General features: G+C 35.6%; 1 protein-coding gene across 7 annotated transcripts in view; it reads left to right on the top strand.

Moving 5' to 3' along the window:
* Nucleotides 1–16,892, top strand: part of LOC147401384 (agamous-like MADS-box protein AP1) — a 45,893-nt gene extending 29,001 nt beyond the window's left edge. For 6 of the 7 annotated variants that reach the window (XM_086442670.1, XM_086442677.1, XM_086442676.1 and 3 more), the window contains 6 exons: nucleotides 11,694–11,772; nucleotides 11,972–12,205; nucleotides 12,935–12,976; nucleotides 13,973–14,014; nucleotides 15,475–15,587; nucleotides 16,588–16,892. In XM_086442670.1, coding sequence (XP_086298796.1) covers nucleotides 11,694–11,772; nucleotides 11,972–12,205; nucleotides 12,935–12,976; nucleotides 13,973–14,014; nucleotides 15,475–15,587; nucleotides 16,588–16,690 — 613 coding nt within the window. In that variant the 3' untranslated portion in view covers nucleotides 16,691–16,892. The remainder of the gene's footprint in view (nucleotides 1–11,693; nucleotides 11,773–11,971; nucleotides 12,206–12,934; nucleotides 12,977–13,972; nucleotides 14,015–15,474; nucleotides 15,588–16,587) is intronic. The other variant, XM_086442671.1, reaches the window with a different exon arrangement.
* The last annotated feature ends 2,064 nt before the right edge of the window (nucleotides 16,893–18,956 follow it).

Raw genomic sequence — 18,956 nt, 5'->3', positions numbered from 1 at the left:
TTTATTTTATTTTTCGTTCTACCAAAACTATGAGCATACAATCCTTTATATGGACTCTAGAGACACTCTTCAATATGACTTAAATGCATCCATATATAACATCCATTTTCTAAAAACATGTGTACTCACCTTAACTTAGATACTTGACTCTTGGAACTCTAACACCACTATAACAATTACATTTTCTAGATACATGACACGACACAAAATAAGAATTATCTAGAACCTTCATTAAACTACACATTTTATTAAAAGCTTGACATACTTCTACACAAACCAAAAATACTCTAGAACCAAGAATACTCTAGAAAGTGCATTAATCTTCAACATGTAGGGAGTCCCATTCACCATCTAGTCCAAGAATGAGAAGAGAGAGAGAGAGTGACTAGGAAACCATCAACACTCGAAATTCTAGATCTTGTGCAAGTGGAGGTCTCATTTCCAACTTTGAAAATTATCTTTTGAATTAAATTAATATTTTCCTTTATTATCCTTTTAATTGTTCTTCTTGGTTGTGAGCCTTGGGTTCGTGTGTTTTTACACTATTTGAGAAGTAGAGTTCCAGATTTTGGATTCTTTTTTTCTCCCCATGGTATTAGAGCCATAAGGGTGGTGTTGATATCGTTTTTGCTCTCTTGGTGAAGAAGATCAATTGCTCTTGAAGATAAATATGCGTGGAAAGTTCAATGGCTTTGGTATTGAGTTGCTTACTCAATCCAACTATAAGCTATGGAGGTTATGTATGGAGTTTTATCTTCTTTGTGAAGACTTATGGGTGGTCGTTGGTGGAGATAATTCAATGGCTCCTCAAGATACTATAGAAAATATTGACAATTTGAAGTAATGACGAAAAACTAATGCAAAGGCAAAATTGATTTTGATGTGTTGTATATGTCATGGCTTATTTGATCACATCATGGGCTGTGAATCCACTCATGAAATTTGGACTAGTCTTGGTGGGTTATTTAATAAAAAGGGCATGACTTGATTACAATTGTTGAAAATGACTTGGCTTATACTAGCCAAAGTGATCTCTCTATTTCACAATTATTCTTGAATATTAAAGTTCTTTGTTTAAAAATTTCATTTTTGATTTAGAAAAACCTATCTCAGAGGCATGAATGAAACGCCACATCATTCATGGGTTAAAAAGGGACTATATCCCTTAATGTACATCTATTCTATTGGAAGTAGTTTATTATGAGTTTTCTATTTATTTCTTTGTAAGGGCATTTATGTCCATTCATACATTAGCTATTATAAATATTTGTCAAGCCCTCATTGTGAAGTTTGACAATTCCTTTCTTAAATTCTTCGTGGTATCAAAGCCAAAGTGGACCAATCGACTTCCCTTGGATTTCCTCTTTGATTCTTAGAGATCTTGAAGTCCCCTATTTTCTTTTCTCTTCTTTTTTCTCCCTTCATCATCTCTAGACCTTGAGATTTAATAACCTAGCAGCAGCTTCGTTAGAAGGTCTCCCCTTTGGAGTTTCTTTTTTTTCTTATTTCCGTTATCGCATGTTGTGATAGGGATTTTATCTATTTTTCACATATTACGATAATTTTCTGCTCTGTATTTTTTTGTCTTACAATAGGATTTTTGCCTTGTATTGGTTTTTTTTATTTGATTTATGCCCTATGTTTAGTTTATTCTATTCGATTCATCTTTGGAGTATTGTTGGGTACCTGCGATATGTATTTTTTTTCCTTGGTGCTGCCCTATGATAGTGGACTAGGCGTTGCGACTGTGCTGTTGGACTGTATGGAGGCCTACAACAGCAATTGGAGACCCATTAACCATTGTGGTGGCTTGAAATAGCAACAATGGAATCTTGCAATAGCAGTAGTTGTGATGTGTGGGTTGTGTGAAGGTCTACAATAGTAGTTATGGGTTCTGTAGAGGCTTGTGACAGTAATTAGAGACCCATCAGCCACTGTGGTGACTTGCGATAACAGCAAACAACCCTGTGGAGGTTTGCAACAATAACAGTTGTGCTGTGTGGGTTGTATGAATGTCTAAGACAACAATTGTGGACGTTATAAAGGCTTGTGACAATAACAAATAGCTCTGTGGAGGTTTGTAATAGTAGCAATTGTGTTGTGTGGGTAGTGTGCAGGTTTACGACATCAACTGTGGACATAGTAGAAACTTGACAATAATTTGAGGCTATGGGATATCCTACAACAACAATGAGGATGTTGTTGGGAAGTGTTACGCTAGCTCTGCGACAGACTCTATTTGAAGGTTTTCTTCCCATCAATAGCAATTTGGGTGTTGTTGGGAGTAGCGACAAGGCTTCTTAGTATTTCTAACTATTGTTTGGGCGGTGTTTCTGTCTTGCGAAAGCAATTGAAGTGTTGCTAGGTGTTGCGACAAGGCAAAGTTTCAAGTTTGGGTTCTCGCACCCTAAGTGTATGTTAATTTGATCATACATACTTTCTCATTAAATTAGTCTTTTTACACTTGATTATTGGTCTTCTTTTTATCCATTTGTCATTGAGAGTTATGAGATCGTATCAGTCTTGGTCTTAGTTTGTGAGACTTTATCTGGGAAGTAGAGACAAATCTGGATGGCTTTTGGGTATTGTTACTACTCGTGGCCGAGGGTGCGGTAGTCGTGGTCGAGGGAGTAGTTATATTTGCAATCTTTGTGAGAAAACAAACAATGAGAAGGTTCGATGCTTTCTATTCTATCCTTATTTGTTGAGTTGTATTGCTACTTTTTCATTGGGGCATTCTAGTCTCCATACTGTCACTGTGGATTCTTCACTTATTTCACACTGTCTCTCCCGACATTATTATTTACAGCAGTTTCAGACCCAAATTGTCACTTATGTTCGTGGTCAGATTCGTATTTACTCATCTTCGATTATGGTCTCAGATATATCTTTTGCATTTCATGTCACCCAGTCTGGTCCAATTCCCCTAACATGGGTAATTGATTTTGGTGTCTCTTATCACATAATCGGTGAGTCACTTCATTTATTTTCTTGATACTCATAAGGATGTTCGTTTTGCTGAGAGGTCCCTTATACCTATTCACAACAAGGGAACCATCCCCTTATCATATGGTATTTCTCTTAACTTTGTACTCCATTTTCCTCATCTATCTCTTAATTTTTTTTCTATGAGTAGTCTTACCAAATCTATAAATTGCTCAATAACTTTTTTTTCCTACTCATTGTACTTTTCAAGACCTAATTTCTAGGAAGATTTTTGGTAAAAGGTATGAGAGGGATGGGTTGTACCTATTTGGATCTCCAAATACTATTTGCTTTGGCCTCTATGCTATTCTCTTCTAGCAGTCATACTTTTTATTCTCAATCATTTGATTTGTGACATGCTCGCTTAGGACATGCTAATTTTTTACACCTATGCTCTTTATTTTATACTTTAAAAAAATCTTGTAGTGGGCATAAGTTTCACTATTTTGTATGTGAGCTCTCCAAACATACTCGTACTTCATATATCCCTCGTATGCATCAGTTTAATACTATATTTGATTTAGTTTATTTTAATATATGGAGGACTCCTCTTGTTACTGCATTTACTGGTCATCAGTATTATGTTACATTTATTGTTGACTATTCTCATTGTACTTGGGTCTATTTGATGCGATCTCACTTTGATATGCTTTTTATTTTTGTTAACTTTCTTAAAATGATTCAGACCAATACAACATCACTATTGAAGTTAACATCACTATTGAAGTTCTTCGGTCTGATAATGGAGGTGAATATATTTCTGATGGGATTTATTCTTACCTTCATGAGCATGATATGTTTTATCAGTTGACCTGTCCTTACACTCTTGAGCAGAACAGGGTGGCAGAACGTAAGAACCGTCACCTTATGAACATTATCCGCTACTTTCTTTGAGGCAAGCATGTTCCTAAGTTATATTGGAACATAGCGGTCTTTACTGCGATTTTTCTTCTTAACCGTGTTTCGAGTAGCACTTTAGGGGTACAGGTACCTCTTCATGTTCTTCACTCTGATAGTACTCTCTTTCCAATTACATCTAGACTTTTTAGTGTGCACTTACTTTGTTCAGGATTGCACCCTTAATCGTATAAAATTAGATGACAAAGTCATTCGATGTGTTTTCTTGGGCTACTCATCCATGTCAAAGGGGTATCGATGTTATGATCATATTTTTCATCGTGTTATACATTCTATTGATGCCACTTTCTTTGAAAATATTCCCTACTTTCGTGCGACATCTTCTTTGATGACTCTTCTTATGCTCATTTTCCTATAGTACTGTTTTTTTCGATTTTTCTCTCCAACTTTGCCAACAATTAAGGTTTACTCGTCATCCTCACCCTTCTCCTACCTTGCTAACCTCCTCCTTGGACTCGGGTATATTATTTCCTATCCCTACTCTTATCCCATCTGTTTTGACTCTCACTTACTTATTGTACTTTGTAAAGGTAAGCGGGGATGTGTTACTGATCATCCTATTATTCAGTTTATTTTCTATCAAGGACTCTCCTTCTTATTAGGCCTACTTTACCGCCATTGCTTCTATTAAAGTTTCCTAATCTGTTTAAGAGACTTTACGAGATTCTCAGTGGACTGTATCCATAATTACTGAGATGGATGCTTTGTAGAAGAATCATACCTGAAAGTTTGTTCCCTTTCCCTTTGGGGAGTGGATTGTTAATTATGAATGGGTTTTTACTGTCAAGTATCTAGTGGATGACATTGTTGATCGATACAAGGCCTTCCTAATTATTAAGAGATTTATGCAGACTTTAGGAAAAGATTTTGGTGCTACATTTGTTCCTGTAGCTAAACTTTCTACTGTTCGCATTCTTATCTTTTTAACTGTATGTTGCTCATAGCTTATTCACTAATTAGATGTGAAGAATGACTTTATAAATGATGATCTGATTGAAGTTATCTATATGGACCCTCTCTTGGATTTCGTCTTTAAGGAGAGTATTCTGGGAAAGTATGTCACCATTTCAAATTTTTGTATGGCCTGAAGCAGTCTTTGCGAGTTTTTAGCATTTTTCTGAGATTATTTTATCTATGAAATTTTTTAGAAGTCACTTAGATCATATTTATTTTGTTCATCGAGGATCGAATGACCGTTACACAATTGTTCTGGTTTATATGGATAATATTATCCTAATTTGAGATGGACAGTGGATTGATAGGGTAAAGATGTTATTGGGTTGTGCTTTTGAGATTAAGCACTTGGGTCCCCTCAAGTATTTCTTGAGGATAGAAATGACCCACTCTTACCATGGTATTTTGTTATCTTAGTGAAATAGACATTGAATTTTCTTTAGGACACTGGTATACTTGGTTGTCATCTTGTTTCATCTCCTATAGATCAGAATCATAGTCTTCATGTCAAATTTGATGATCTATTATTTAATCCTTCTTTTTATTAGAGATTCATGGGCCGTCTGGTTTATCTGACTAATACTAGATCTGATTCGACCTTTACGGTTAGTGTGGTCAGTCAATTCATGTATGCTTCGCGCACTTCTTATCTTGATGTTGTTTATCGTATTCTTTACTATTTGAAGTCGCATCCCGATCTTAGGCTATTCTACTCGTCCAGTGCTCAATCTCATTTGTCTAGTTTCATTGATGCTGATTATGCTGGTTCTCTTACAGATAAGAGAGATCATTTTTTATTTTTGTACTTTCCATAGTGGTAATCTGATCTCGTGGAAAAGTAATAAACAAAGTGTGGTATCTCATTTTTCTGCTGAAGTTAAGTATTATTTGGCTTCGATCTCTACTAACGGAGTTGGGATTTCCTATCTGTGGTTCTTCCACTTTGTTTTGTGACAAGTGCTATTATACTTGCATTTGACTTAGTTCTTCAAGAAATAACCAATCATATAGCGGTTGATGTTCACTTTCTCAAAGAGAAAATTCGATCTGGTGTTCTTCAGACAATCTTTGTGTCTTCTTTAGATCAGCTTGTTAACAAGCTTATGAAGTTTGTTGATTCTTCTTTCATGAAATCTCATCTTGTCAAGTTAGGCTTAGTTGATATATTTTCCCCAGCTTAAAGGGGAGTATTGGAAGTAGTTTATTATGAGTTTTCTATTTATTTCTATGTAAGGGTATATATGTCCATTCACACATTAGTTATTATAAATATCTGCCAAGCTCTCATTATGAAGCTTGACAATTCCTCTCTTAAATTCTTGTTCAAAGGTGTGCCATTATACAACCATCCTTGGTGGAGATCGAGAACCTTTTTACTTCTCAAGAGTCTTTGGCTCATCAAATGACTGGATGCTCAATTTTGATGAATAATGAAAATGCTTTATTTTCAAGCAACAAAAAGAATTATAATAAGGGCAAGGATACAGGTAGAAGTTCCAAAACTAATGGAAAATCTAATGATGCTTCTTCTAAGCATAATGATGGAGAATCGTTCAGTAAGAAAGATGGAAATTGGAAAGGTGTCAAATGTTATCGGTGTGGTAAACTTGGGCATATAAGGTAGAGTTATTGTGTAAAATTGAAAGGAAATGTAGGCGAGAAGGAAGATGAACCTAAAAGTGAGGAGTGGGGAAAATGCTTCATAGCAAATATCACTTCAATTTATGTTTTGACATCCATTAATTTTGAGAACGATTAGATTATTGATTTTGGTTGTGGGCATCATCTCACCGGTGACGAGTCTAACTTCCCAATCTTCCAAAATTCCAACGAAAATGGTGTTATTATCACCACGGACAACTCTGTCCATGCTATTGAAAAAGGAATTGTTACCATCAAGGGTGATGGGGTTGATCACATCATATTCAATAGTATTTTTTCAAATATCGGGCATGAAAAAGAACCCTTTCCATTGTTAATGCAGTGGACTCGGGACATTGTCTCGTTTGGCCCAAAAGACGTGAAATTCCTTAAGAATATTTCAGAGTTAAATGCCGACGTCACTCATATAGCTAAAACAGTTAAAGATTTATTTTTTTACAGGTTTGCTTGTGGATTAGTACCCCTTGCGTAGTATGATCTCGCTTCGAAAAAATATGGCTGTGACATTCAAGCTACTGGCAACCAGTCACTTATGACTCATTCCCCTCGTTTTGCTCCCATTGCTCCAAATTAATACATCTAGAGAGCAAATGTAGAGCTAAGAATAGGGGTGTGATGATTCTTTAGAATCATGATGATCTGGTGGTTCGAGAATCCTGTTAAAACTTTCCTAATTCAGATCTATCACCAGTTTATACTCCAAAAATCAAAACTACATAATGGAGATGTGGCAATTTGTATTGTGCGAGCTTCTTGCCTAGTCCATGAGTGTAAGGATCTTTGGAATGAGTTAAAATCTGGCCTTAATCCTTCAAATCCTCTGGTGGTGACAGGTGACTTTAATGTTATTACCCGTTTGGATGAAAAAAAAAGAGGTAGATCCCCTTTGATTGATTCGATGGAAGATTTCAACAACTTAATAGACAATGTGGGTTTGACCGATGTTGGCTTCCTAATAAATTGATTTACATTGTGTAACAATACATGTGGTAAGGATCGTATCTGGGGGAGATCGGACAGATGCCTATTCTCCCTCTTCTGGATTTTAGATTTGGGGGAGATTAGATAGATGCATTGAGAAAAACAAGTTTTTTTATTTTTAGTTTTTATCTCTAGGTCTATAAAGGGTCGAAGAATTAGCCAGATTTAGGAAATCATGGGCTTCCCCCAAGGTTCCTTACCCTCAAATTACCTAGGGGTTCCTCTCTTTTCTGGAAAATTCTCAAGAGATATGTGCAGCGAATTGGTATTTAAATTCTTTAAAAAAATATTAGGTTGGAAATCTCAATTTCTTTGGGAAGGAGGGAGACTTACTCTTCTTGTGCACGTGTTATCTTCTATCCCCATTTATTTGCTATCTATTCTCCCTTTACCAAAATCAGTGACTTCTCAACTGCAATCTAATTTCTCTAGATTTTTTGGGGAGATACATATGAGGTAAGAAAGCTACACTGAGTTGGGTGGAAAAAAAATTTTAAACCAAAAGTGGAAGGTTGTCTAGGTGTTAGATCTTTGGAGGATGTTCACAAGGTAGGTATGACTACGTTGTGCTAGAGAATTTTAGATGGTAAAGAGCTCTGGATGGAATTTTTGAAAAATAAGTACACTAAGGTTCTAAAATATTCTAAGGTTATGTGTTATTGGTGGAAGATGTTCTAAAATATGGTCGAGTATTCGAAAATAAATGCATCATACGATATTAAATTCCAAATCCTTGGTGTGCTCATGGAAGGACGCTTTGGTTTTGCTTAGCAATTGGTCTGGTTTTGGCCCTTTAACCACAAATTTCCTAATGAAATAAGAACATCAAGATTGGTCATGTGTGGAATAATGGGAATTGGATTGAAGGAAATCTTAGGTTGTTCTTTGTTGACAACAATCTCGTAGAGGAAATCCTTTGTAACCCTCTTGATGCTAGCTTATCAGATAAGTTAGTTTGGATGCCTATCACCTCAGGCTTATTTTCAGCAAGGAGTGCTTGGGACTCGAATCGTCTAAGAGGGTTTTATGATAGCAAATGGGAGATTCTATGAAAATCTCTAATTCCTATAAAACTTAAGACTTTTGGGTGGAAATTTCTTCATGGTGCTTGCCTTGTGGATATGGTCTACAAGAAAAAAGGTCTCAACCTAGCTTCTTAGTGCCCTCTTTACCTTAAAGAAGAGGAATCTATTGAGCACCTATACTTTGGTTGTGATTTTGCAAAGCAAGCTTGGCCCTACTTCAGTCAGATTTTAAATGTTCCTCGAGTCTATTCTATTCCTTCTCTATGTCACTGGTGCAAGTCTCTGGCTCCCCAATGCACAACTGTTTGTTTCCTAATTCCTTAGATCTTATTATGGATTGTTTGGCTCCATAGAAACCATATGATTTTTCATAGTGGTCATCCTTCTCTCAATTTGGTTATTCAATCTACTGTGAAGTGGGTGATTGAGCTATTACAGCAATTGAGTTTCAAGAAGAGTCTGTCAACTTTAATGAATACTGTATTATTCGAGCTTCAAATACCTCCCCAACCAGCGGTTCATTGCATATTTATTTCCCTTTGTTAGTTGAAGCCACCAATAAATTGATTAAAATTGAATATTGATAGGGCAGCAAAAAATAATCCAGACTTATCTAGTGGAGGTGCCATCATTAGGGATTTTGAAGGTAAGTTTGTTAGAGCAGCCTGTTTCTGTTTTGAGATAGGTTCCAACAACTTTGTGAAATTTCGAGCTCTCCTTGCCTCTTTAGAAAGTTTCAACCTCGCAAATGCTAAAGTTCTAATATTTGAATCAGACTCTCTCCTTTTAATAAACTCCCTAAAAGGGAACCCCTACCAGTGGCATCTTGATTCGTGGATGACTAAGATTAAATCTGCTCTTTCGAAGCTAACATGGTGTGCTCATCATGCTTGGTGAGAAAAAACTCAACTGCAAATGCATTGGCTCAATTTAGCCTCAAAAGTCTTGCAACAATGCTACTGGGGTGACCAGTTGGGTCTACCTGATGTTTGTGTTGTAAATTAAGGGACTTGTCCTTGTTCTTTCCTCCTCTCAATATATTTATTCATTTAGCAAAAAACAAGCTAACCTGAAGTCCCAATGCATTTTCGTTTTCCATGTTAAATCCTCTAGAAACTTCTTGAACAAGCATTCTCTCATGCTAGAAACTTCCTCCACCACCTATATATACACGTAGGGAGTCCAATTCACCATCAAGTCCAAGAAATACCCTTGAAAAGAGAGAAAGTGATTAGGAAACCATCAATACTTCAAATTCCATATCTTGGGCAAGTGGAGGTCTCATTTACAACTTGTAAAATTTCTTTTTGAATTAACTTAATATTTTCCCTTATCATCCTTCTAATTTTTATTCTTCTTCTTCTTGGTTGTGAGTCTTGGGTTAGTGTGTTTCTACACTATTTGAGAAGTGGAGTTCCAGATTTTTGTATTCTGTCTTTCTCCACATATTTTTCTTAGTTGTCAATTGGGAAAATCTTTTTTTTTTTTTTTTGTGGCTAAGCAAGCGAATAATATATTAAAAAGAGAAAAAGAATAGGGCCGTTAGGCCTAAACAACTCTTATACAAAGGAGACCCATTAGATCTCCCTAGAAAGAAGATTTAGCAAGTAGAGTTAAACTATCAACTGAATCAAACAAAGAAGAACTGCAAGATTGAGATGCAAATTTCGCGAGACTGTCCGCCACCGAATTCCCTTCATGGAATATGTGATTGATGTCCCATCGAACGTCCTTCAATCTAGAGAGAACTTTGAAGAGAATATGTTCTAATTCCCAAGGGATGGCAGCACCTTTTAAAGATTCAACCACAAGCTTTGAGTCAGACTTGATTTTTAGGTGTAGTACCCCTTGTAAGGGAAGGACATAAAGGTCATCTAAAAGAGCAAAAAACTCAGCCTTAGTGTTGGTAGACAACCCAATAAATTTTGCACCTGCTTTAATTAGAGTACCATCTGAATCTCGAATTATACAACCAGATCTTGAATTTCCCAAGCTTGAACCCTCAAAATTAAGTTTCAAAGATCTGATGGGAGGTTTAATCCATCTAATCAGCATCAAAATTTGGTGATTACTTTATCACCAAATGACAAACATTGTAACAACTAACAACCCTCTAAATTAATGCATATTGACATTTGGGGAGCCCTTTTCCCATTTTGTTCTTGATTTTTAAATACTACATCATTTTTTTGACTACAATTGGTTGACAAGGTTCTATTTCATGAGAGTACAAATATGTTTTTTCTTTTTCTTTTTTCTCTGACATTCACAAATTTCCTCATAATCAATCTCTACTTATTATCAAAATATAGCGTTGTTATTATGCATAGGAATTATCTAGAAGGACTTTGTTACGAATTTAGATCAATTTGTCATATTAAAACATGTTTCATGTCCAAACTCTCAAGTACAAAATGGCAAGCAAAACGAAAATCGACAAACTACCCAATTCAGTTCTCCAACAAAAATAACCTAACACCAAGACAGATCTTAAAAGGCTTTAATACAACTTGGGAGAAAGATCTCTATAAAATAAAATATTTCTCAGGCCAACCCTAAATAGCGTCCTCGAGTTTCATCTTTTGTTGGTGCTATATTTAATAATTTTCAGATTCAAAACCTATTTTTTTTCCAAATGATGAGTTGATGATATGCAGAAGTTTTGGGAACCCAGTGTTGATATCCATAGTTACCAGCTCCACTAGGAATGTCAACTATTTTTTGGCCGCGTTATTCTGTGTAGAAGATTCCTACAAGTTAGGGATAGAACACATTTATTTCTGGTGGAATGTCAACTATTTTTCTTGATTAAGCGATGAGCACGAGGTCAGAGATTGTCCACACACAACAACAACGAAACCATGATATTATTTGTTGGCAAAGAAGGATCAATCCAAATCCAGTAAAATTAAAAAGCTTACTTTCTTTATTTGTCCTCCCTTCATTGTGTTGCTCCTTCGGTAGGTCTCCTTCAATTAGTCAAGAAAAAAATAATCTTTTTCTCTATTTTCCAAGTATTGGGGTGGGGTGGTGGGGGAGTTGCTTTTGTGTTTCATGTGATATCATACCCATTTGCTATGAAATTATTCAGTTATAAAACTTAGAAGTTTGATTATAGTATAGTGAAATTAACAGTATAAAGTATACTTTGATTTCTTTTGGCAACAGGATGGAAAGAATCCTTGAGCGATACGAGAGGTGTTCTTTAGCAGCAGAGGAGATTGTTACGATTGATCCTCAATCACAGGTATACCATGGCCCCACTCTTCAAAAAAAAATTATCTGTTACGCCGAGAAAACTAATATTCCTAACAACCTGCAAAGTATGAACCATGTTCACAACTAAAGAAATTTTTTTATCTTTTCCTGAAGTGTGTACTGTGAAGTAGTTTACTACAACTTCAATAACTCTGGAGTTCTTTAACCCTTAAATGGATACTGTGTAGGGAAGCTTGCCTCTGGAATCTAGAAGACTTAAGGCTAGGCTTGATGTTTTACAGAAAACCCAAAGGTATTGGAGTAAGAACAACACAATTGATTGGATCGGGGATAAAGAAAATTTTGTTTTTGGTGTTTGCAGGCGTTTTATGGGAGAAGACCTTGATTCCATGAGTATCAAAGAGATACAAAATTTAGAGCAACAGCTTGATGCTTCTCTGAAGCAGATAAGATTAAGAAAGGTAAATTTACATTGCGTTATATTTTTGGAAGAAGAGTTTATTGGATATTTTGTATTCTTAATTAATGAGAAATTTCCCAAAACGTGATCAACTTTTGATGAAATTCCGATTCTGGCTCACTATTCAATTTAATTTCCAAAACGTGAACAGCGAGATCACATGTTGTTCGAGTGATGATCTTGCAGGTTTAAGGTGACAATCTCACAAGTTTCAAGTGACAATCTCTTAGGTTTGCTACTTTAACGCTGTGTTTGGGATTGAGAGAAATGGAGAGAAGAGAAAATAATTGAGTTTCTCTCCATTTCTTTTGTTTGAATTGTTAAGTAAGGAGAGAAGAGAAAAGAATTGGAAATGAACCCTTTTAAAATATTTTATAATGTTAACTCTGCCCCTAGATCTCTTTTAAGTCATTTTAAAAGTCCAAAGTTGCCCAATTTCTCTCATGTCAATCCAAATATGGTGGAGAGAAACTGAGTTTCTCTTCTCTCCACTTTTCTCAAACCAAACAAAGAATTAGTGAGATTGTCACTTTGGCAGAAATTTCTTTTAGCAAGATTCACTTTAAACCTGCGCGGCTGTCACTTGAAAAACCTGTGATCTCGTTGTTCACGTTTGGGAATTAAAAAGAACAGTTATTCAGAATTGGAATTTTGTCATATTCAGATCACGAAATGGTAATTTACCCTTAATTAATTGATGTTTTAATGGAAGAAATATGTTTTCATGCAGAACCAGCTCATGTATGAATCTATTTGTGAGCTCCAGAAAAAGGTAAGATCTCTCTGAGTCTGCATACGTCACCTGGTCACAATTTTACTATAAAAAAAAAAGAAAGTTAATCACAAGACCATATTAGTATTTCTGGAACAGAAAAACATTATTTAAATGAGCTCTAGGTCTGAATTATACAAATTGAAAGAGCTCAAAAAGGGGGAAATAATGGAAGGTGAGGATTTCTTGTTTGGGTTGGGGGGAAGGGGGGGTGTTGACATAAAGAAAATGACAACTCTAGAAGTTGAAATTAAGTGAAAAGTTGAGGTATCAACAGCTGAGAGAAAGCAACCATCAAAATCTGTGATTTTAGGTCTTATGGTGTCACCTTCAATCGTGTAACAGTCATTTTTTTCGTGTGGTGCTTGGTTGTAAAAGACTCTTGATCAGTTATCCAATTACCATTGATCAATTGTTAGAACCTCCAGCTTTTTTGCTTTTGGCAGGATTAGAAAGATAAATTATCAAAATATCATAAATAAGGTCTGATGTTCCGGTGTTACGACCTCATTTGAAGCAAATGATCATTGTTCAAATTGACAAATCAGTTAATGATTTTGTGTGTCATTTCATGTCACCTTCTTTGATCTTCTATAAACATTTCAGTGTCTATTTATGACAACAGAAGTTTTGTGATCATAATATTGGTTAACCAAATTGTGAGCTATGTTTAATTTGAAATGCAAGTTAGGACCTCATCTAACATCCTTCCTCTGCTTCTCATATGTTAGAAAGCATCAACCACAAAATTAGAGATTCTGAGTACCCCACATTTCAAAAGAAGTGATGGTGATTGCCAAGGGAAGATACTGTAAAGATGTGCTGTCCCAAGGTCCAGCCCGTCGGGTAGTCCTCAAGATGTGTGAGGTATGAATCTTGAGGACCATCAGCCGTCTGGATCTTGTGGCAACACTTCCTTGGTGTCTGGGAAGAGCCAATATCATCACTCATCTGTTTTTAGTTCCACATCATTTGATATTGTTGGGTATGTGACAGGAGACAGCATTGCAGGAGCAGAATAACCAGCTAGGGAAGAAGGTGATGTTTTTTTTTTTTTTTCGTTTTTTTGTTTTTGTTTTTCGATCAACAAGCGGGTTAGTAGGTGAAGGCACATTTTCAACCTAGGTTGTAATATCAGTACTCACAGTTTTTAGCAAACTTAGAGCATCTCCAATGGCATGCTATTTGAATGTAGAAATGCCAAATTTTGGCATGACCACCAAAAAAACCATGCTCCAATGCAAATGTATGTGCTAAAAGTTGTTTGAAATTTAAAAATAACGTATCATATGCAAAAATGGGCATTGAATTTAGAATATTTCAAAATATGGGAAAATGTGTTTTGGGTTAGATAAAGTGTATTTTGATTTATTTTTTTACCAAATTGCCATCCAAAGCATAGTAATGATATTTCTTTTTATGGACAAAGCATTATATAGTTCCATACTAAATATAGCATTTTTTCACTTTACTGTTTAAAAAAAATAAGACATTTAGAGACAAATATAGCATTGTCATTAGAGATGCTCTTAGCAATTTGGAACTTTGAGGCTTCCTATCAAACCAATGATTGAGGAGGGAGAGTACTAGAAATCCCACCACCCCCCCCCCCCCCCAAAAAAAAAAAAGAAAGAAGAAAAAAAAAATCTATTGTCAGAAAGTCTATTAATCTCTTGGAAATTATTATTGATCTCTAGAAAATATCTATTATCTTAGTCCGTAAACCTCGTTTAAGATTAGAAAAATCCCATGCAAAAAGAAAAAATGGGTTAGCTTTCTATTACCCAACAAACTACTCCAAAAGATCGATCTGATGGAGAAGGGGAGAGCTATGAATATAAGAGGGTCACGGGGCTTAATTGGGGTATGACTCACTCGAGAGTGGAGGAAAATATACACTCAACACTCCCCCTCAACTCACAAGAGTGGAAAGATGACCTATACTAAGCACTCTGATACCATGTTAAACTGTCAACTACTCCAAAAGATCGATCTGATGGAGATGGGGAGAACTATAAATATAAGAGGGTCACGGAGCATAATTGGGGTTTGACTCACCTGAGAGTGGAGGAAAACATACACTTAGAACACTTTCAATCTTCAACTCTTTTGCATTTTTCATGCTGAAAAAATTAAATTGCAAGTGGGGTGATTGTTTTACATATTTTTTATAGCAAGCAATGCATAGTGAGCAGTGTCCCATTACTATAACATACGGTGTCTATTGACACCTTTTGGTTGCAGACCAAACACATTGGGCTGCATGCCATGTGGAAAATGACTTGGTTAGGAGCACGATGTGTTCTAAACGGCTACCAAAATGTGTCACATAGACATTCATTGTTCCTATAGAATGGGAACATGACACCTTACTTGATCTTGATTCTTATTGAGTTGCAATCCAGCGGTGTCCCATTCTTATAACAACATACTGTGTCTACATGGCACCTTGCCTTTTACTTGATCCTGATTCTTATTTACAATAATATTTGAAATAGATCAAGGAGAAAGAGAAGACCCTGACCCAGCAGGTGAATTGGGAGCAGCCAAATCAAGGCCAAAACTCACCAGCCTTCTTACAATCACAGACACTTGTGTCCCTAAACATTGGGTACCCATCTCCTCTCTCTCTCTCTAAATGGGGTCCAGCCTCTGATACTCTTTGTTTCGCATAAACAATTTGGGGTTAATGGATCAGTTCAGACCTGAAACTTGATCTGTTCCAATTAATCTAGGTACAGATCAAGAAGGCTGATTTTGATAAGGATCCAATTTTGTACCTTATCTGATTGGTTATGGATCAACCATGTATCATTGTTTTAAATCTCGTCCGATACGTCTCGGTATCGTCCTCCAACGAGATGGATAGACAAGTCAAATGTATCGGACGAGATTTAAAACCATGGTTCAGTTTTCTCATTATTGAATGGGAAAACTCATCCGAGACAACTCTGTCTCTTTCATGGACGAGACGTCAAGACGAATTTTAAAACCATGCCATGTACTTACCCATGTTTAAATCTATATAGATGATATATTTATTTAGATATCCTATATTTTATGATGGGTTTGATGCCAGTTACTCATGTAAAGATACATGATTCCAAGATCCAATGATCAGGATTTATGTGTGCTCTGAGTGTACTTATATCCTGAGCGTAAATCCCAACCATTGGATTTCCTGTCCGCACGTAGGGATCATATGTTTTTTTTTTATGAGTTACTGGAACCTGACCCTTCATCATCCAATTGTATTGAGTTGAATTATCATGACCAAAGCAAAAAATATTGATATTTCAGATTGTTACAAGAACAACGCATACATGTTATATTATATCAGGTCAGGATCTTAAAATAACAAATCGATAGGGTCCAGGACTAATAAATTCCTTATCGGATCAGATTCAATTTACTACCAATCCGATCTATTGACAGCCCTACTACTTGGGTTGGTCCCAGTTCAGAGATAGTAAGCAAAACATGAGTTGATGGCCCTTTAATGAATTGCGCATTATATAAAATCAGCTGTGCTGTGACTTGTGAGAGAGATCTCTCAAGGTATTAGGAGTACTAAGCTAGGTTTTTTTTTTTTTGGGGTACTTGTGATACAGTGGCCCTTATCAGGCTAGATCAGGCGAAGAGGAGGAACGAGTGCAATCTCATACTCAACCCAACACAGTCTTGCCACCTTGGATGCTTGGCCATGTCAACTAATATAGGGAGGAGACGATATAAGTTGTAAATGAAATATCTTTTACATTATTAAGATACTCACCAACCTAATTAAGCAAGGTCAATTCAGGTTGTATTAATGTAGAATATGTGTTTCAAAATATTCCTCTTCTGAGTGTGAACTGAGGAGGAATTAATTTTTGATAAAGCAGATGAGTGGAGGGATTTGGACCCTATTGTTAAACTCACCCAATTACCTATGTTGATCAGGTGAACTATTATGTTTGAATTTTGAATATTGTCTTACCTTTGTAAATGTGAGAAAATAAATCACTCTCATGAGAGAATCTCTCCCATACTTTTTTATGAGGAGACATGAGTTTCAAGAAGGGAAAGGGTATGGCTCTGATGCAATATATAATGAAATAAGGATATAATTTTTGATGAATTTCCCTCAATTATTTTGGATTGATTTCCTTTAATTTATAATCTAAATTACAACTCTGAGTGGGAGAGATTCTCTCTTGCAACTCATGAAAACCATATGTGAGAGATATTCTTTAGTGACAACTCATGAGAGTGATTTTCTCATTTACAAAGTGCTGCAATATCCAAAATTCAAACAAGATAGTTGACTTGCTCAACTATGCAATTCAGTTAGTTTAACACCTATCAATATCACAGTTTCGAAGGTCGACTCAAAACTTGGTTAAGTTAACTTGACTTCGATATGACCTGACCCATGAACTCGATGGATCCAATTTGCTACTTTAACTTGGTAAATCATTCAACAACTCATCAAATTTTCAGCCAAATCAGCTTGAAAAAGCACTGAGTTGAGTCAATAACTTGATTGAGTTATTTGAGTGTAGATAACATTTATTAGGAAAACAAAAAGATAAATAATTTTAGGGAAATGATATTACAATTCCATTATGATATAAATATATATCATAAGTGATTTTATCATATTTTTTTTTCTTTTTTAACAATAAAATCACTTACGGTGTTTATTCAAAACATAATAGTGTGGTAACATTACAGCACTAATTTTATTAATTTTAATATATATATATATACATTGTTGACTTGAACGTTAGACCATGGTTTTTAAACTCGTCTGAGACCGAGACGTATTGCCTGAGTTAACTCGGTATCAGAGCTGAACGAGACCAACTCATAGTCATTTTTTGACTGAGTTTTATGTCTCACAATGTAATATTTTGAGTTATCTCACGAGATGTCTCAAACGTATCGGAAAACTCGTCCGAGATGACTCGGTATCGAAGCTAAACGAGACGAGACGCGATACCGAGTTTAAAAACCATGCGTTAGACTCAATGTACACAACCATTTGGATGTAAAAAACCATACTACTCCATAGTCTACCAATTTATCTTCTTTTAAATCAAGTAATTTTTTTTGGGATTGATGTATATTTTTGGGGGTAATTTTAATGCACCCCTCGAGGTTTTGATGAATATTTGAGATACTCCTATGTTTTCAAACCGATGATATGCCCCTTGGTCTTCTCGTATGACCTAAACTAATACACCTTCAACCTTTAACTTGAAATTTCTTAACAAATTAATTTATACATCTTCAACCTCATCTCAATTGTTTCCAATCTCACCATTACCCATTGTAAAAAACCCTTGATTTTTTTACCCAAATTGTACACCAAAATCTATTATAAAAATCTTATCTTGTTCTTGAGGGTTGTTGACAATAAATTCTTTCAAAATTGACTATTTATCCGTCTATTAGAGATGTTCTAGAAATGTTTGTGACAACTCTACAAATGAATGGATTGGTTCAAATTGAAAAATTGAAAGATTTGTACAAGTTATATGTTTAGTCATCACTTTGTGAAAAATTGTTCGGTATGAATATGTTAGATACCATAATTGAAGCTTAGGGTTGAGGGTCAAGGAAAACTTAGATATAACTAGTTTTAAGATGAAAAATAAAGGGTTTCCGGATTAGAAGTTGATGATGGGATAGTTTTTCATTAGTCATATAGTGAAAACTGAGGTCAAAGGGACATTATCATCAGTTTGAAAATACGAAGTCATCTCAAATCAAATATTCCCCAAAACGGGAAGTAATGTCTAAATATAACGCGCGCGCACACACACACACACACACACATGCACACAATCACCAAGTTGGGATTCAGGAATAAGTTGAAAAGGGAAAATTTTTGTAAAATCGAGAAACATTGAAAAAACAATCGGGAAAAAATCGAGTTAGGTTAGATTTATGTAATCATTCCTATTAGCAAGTGTTTTCATATTGTATCATCAAG

This window comes from Akebia trifoliata, chromosome 5 (genome assembly GCF_017979445.1).
Source record: "Akebia trifoliata isolate Shusen 1 chromosome 5, ASM1797944v1, whole genome shotgun sequence".
Lineage (NCBI taxonomy): Eukaryota > Viridiplantae > Streptophyta > Magnoliopsida > Ranunculales > Lardizabalaceae > Akebia > Akebia trifoliata.
Note: the sequence above shows the minus strand (reverse complement) of the source record. Positions and strands in the feature narration are given on the sequence as shown.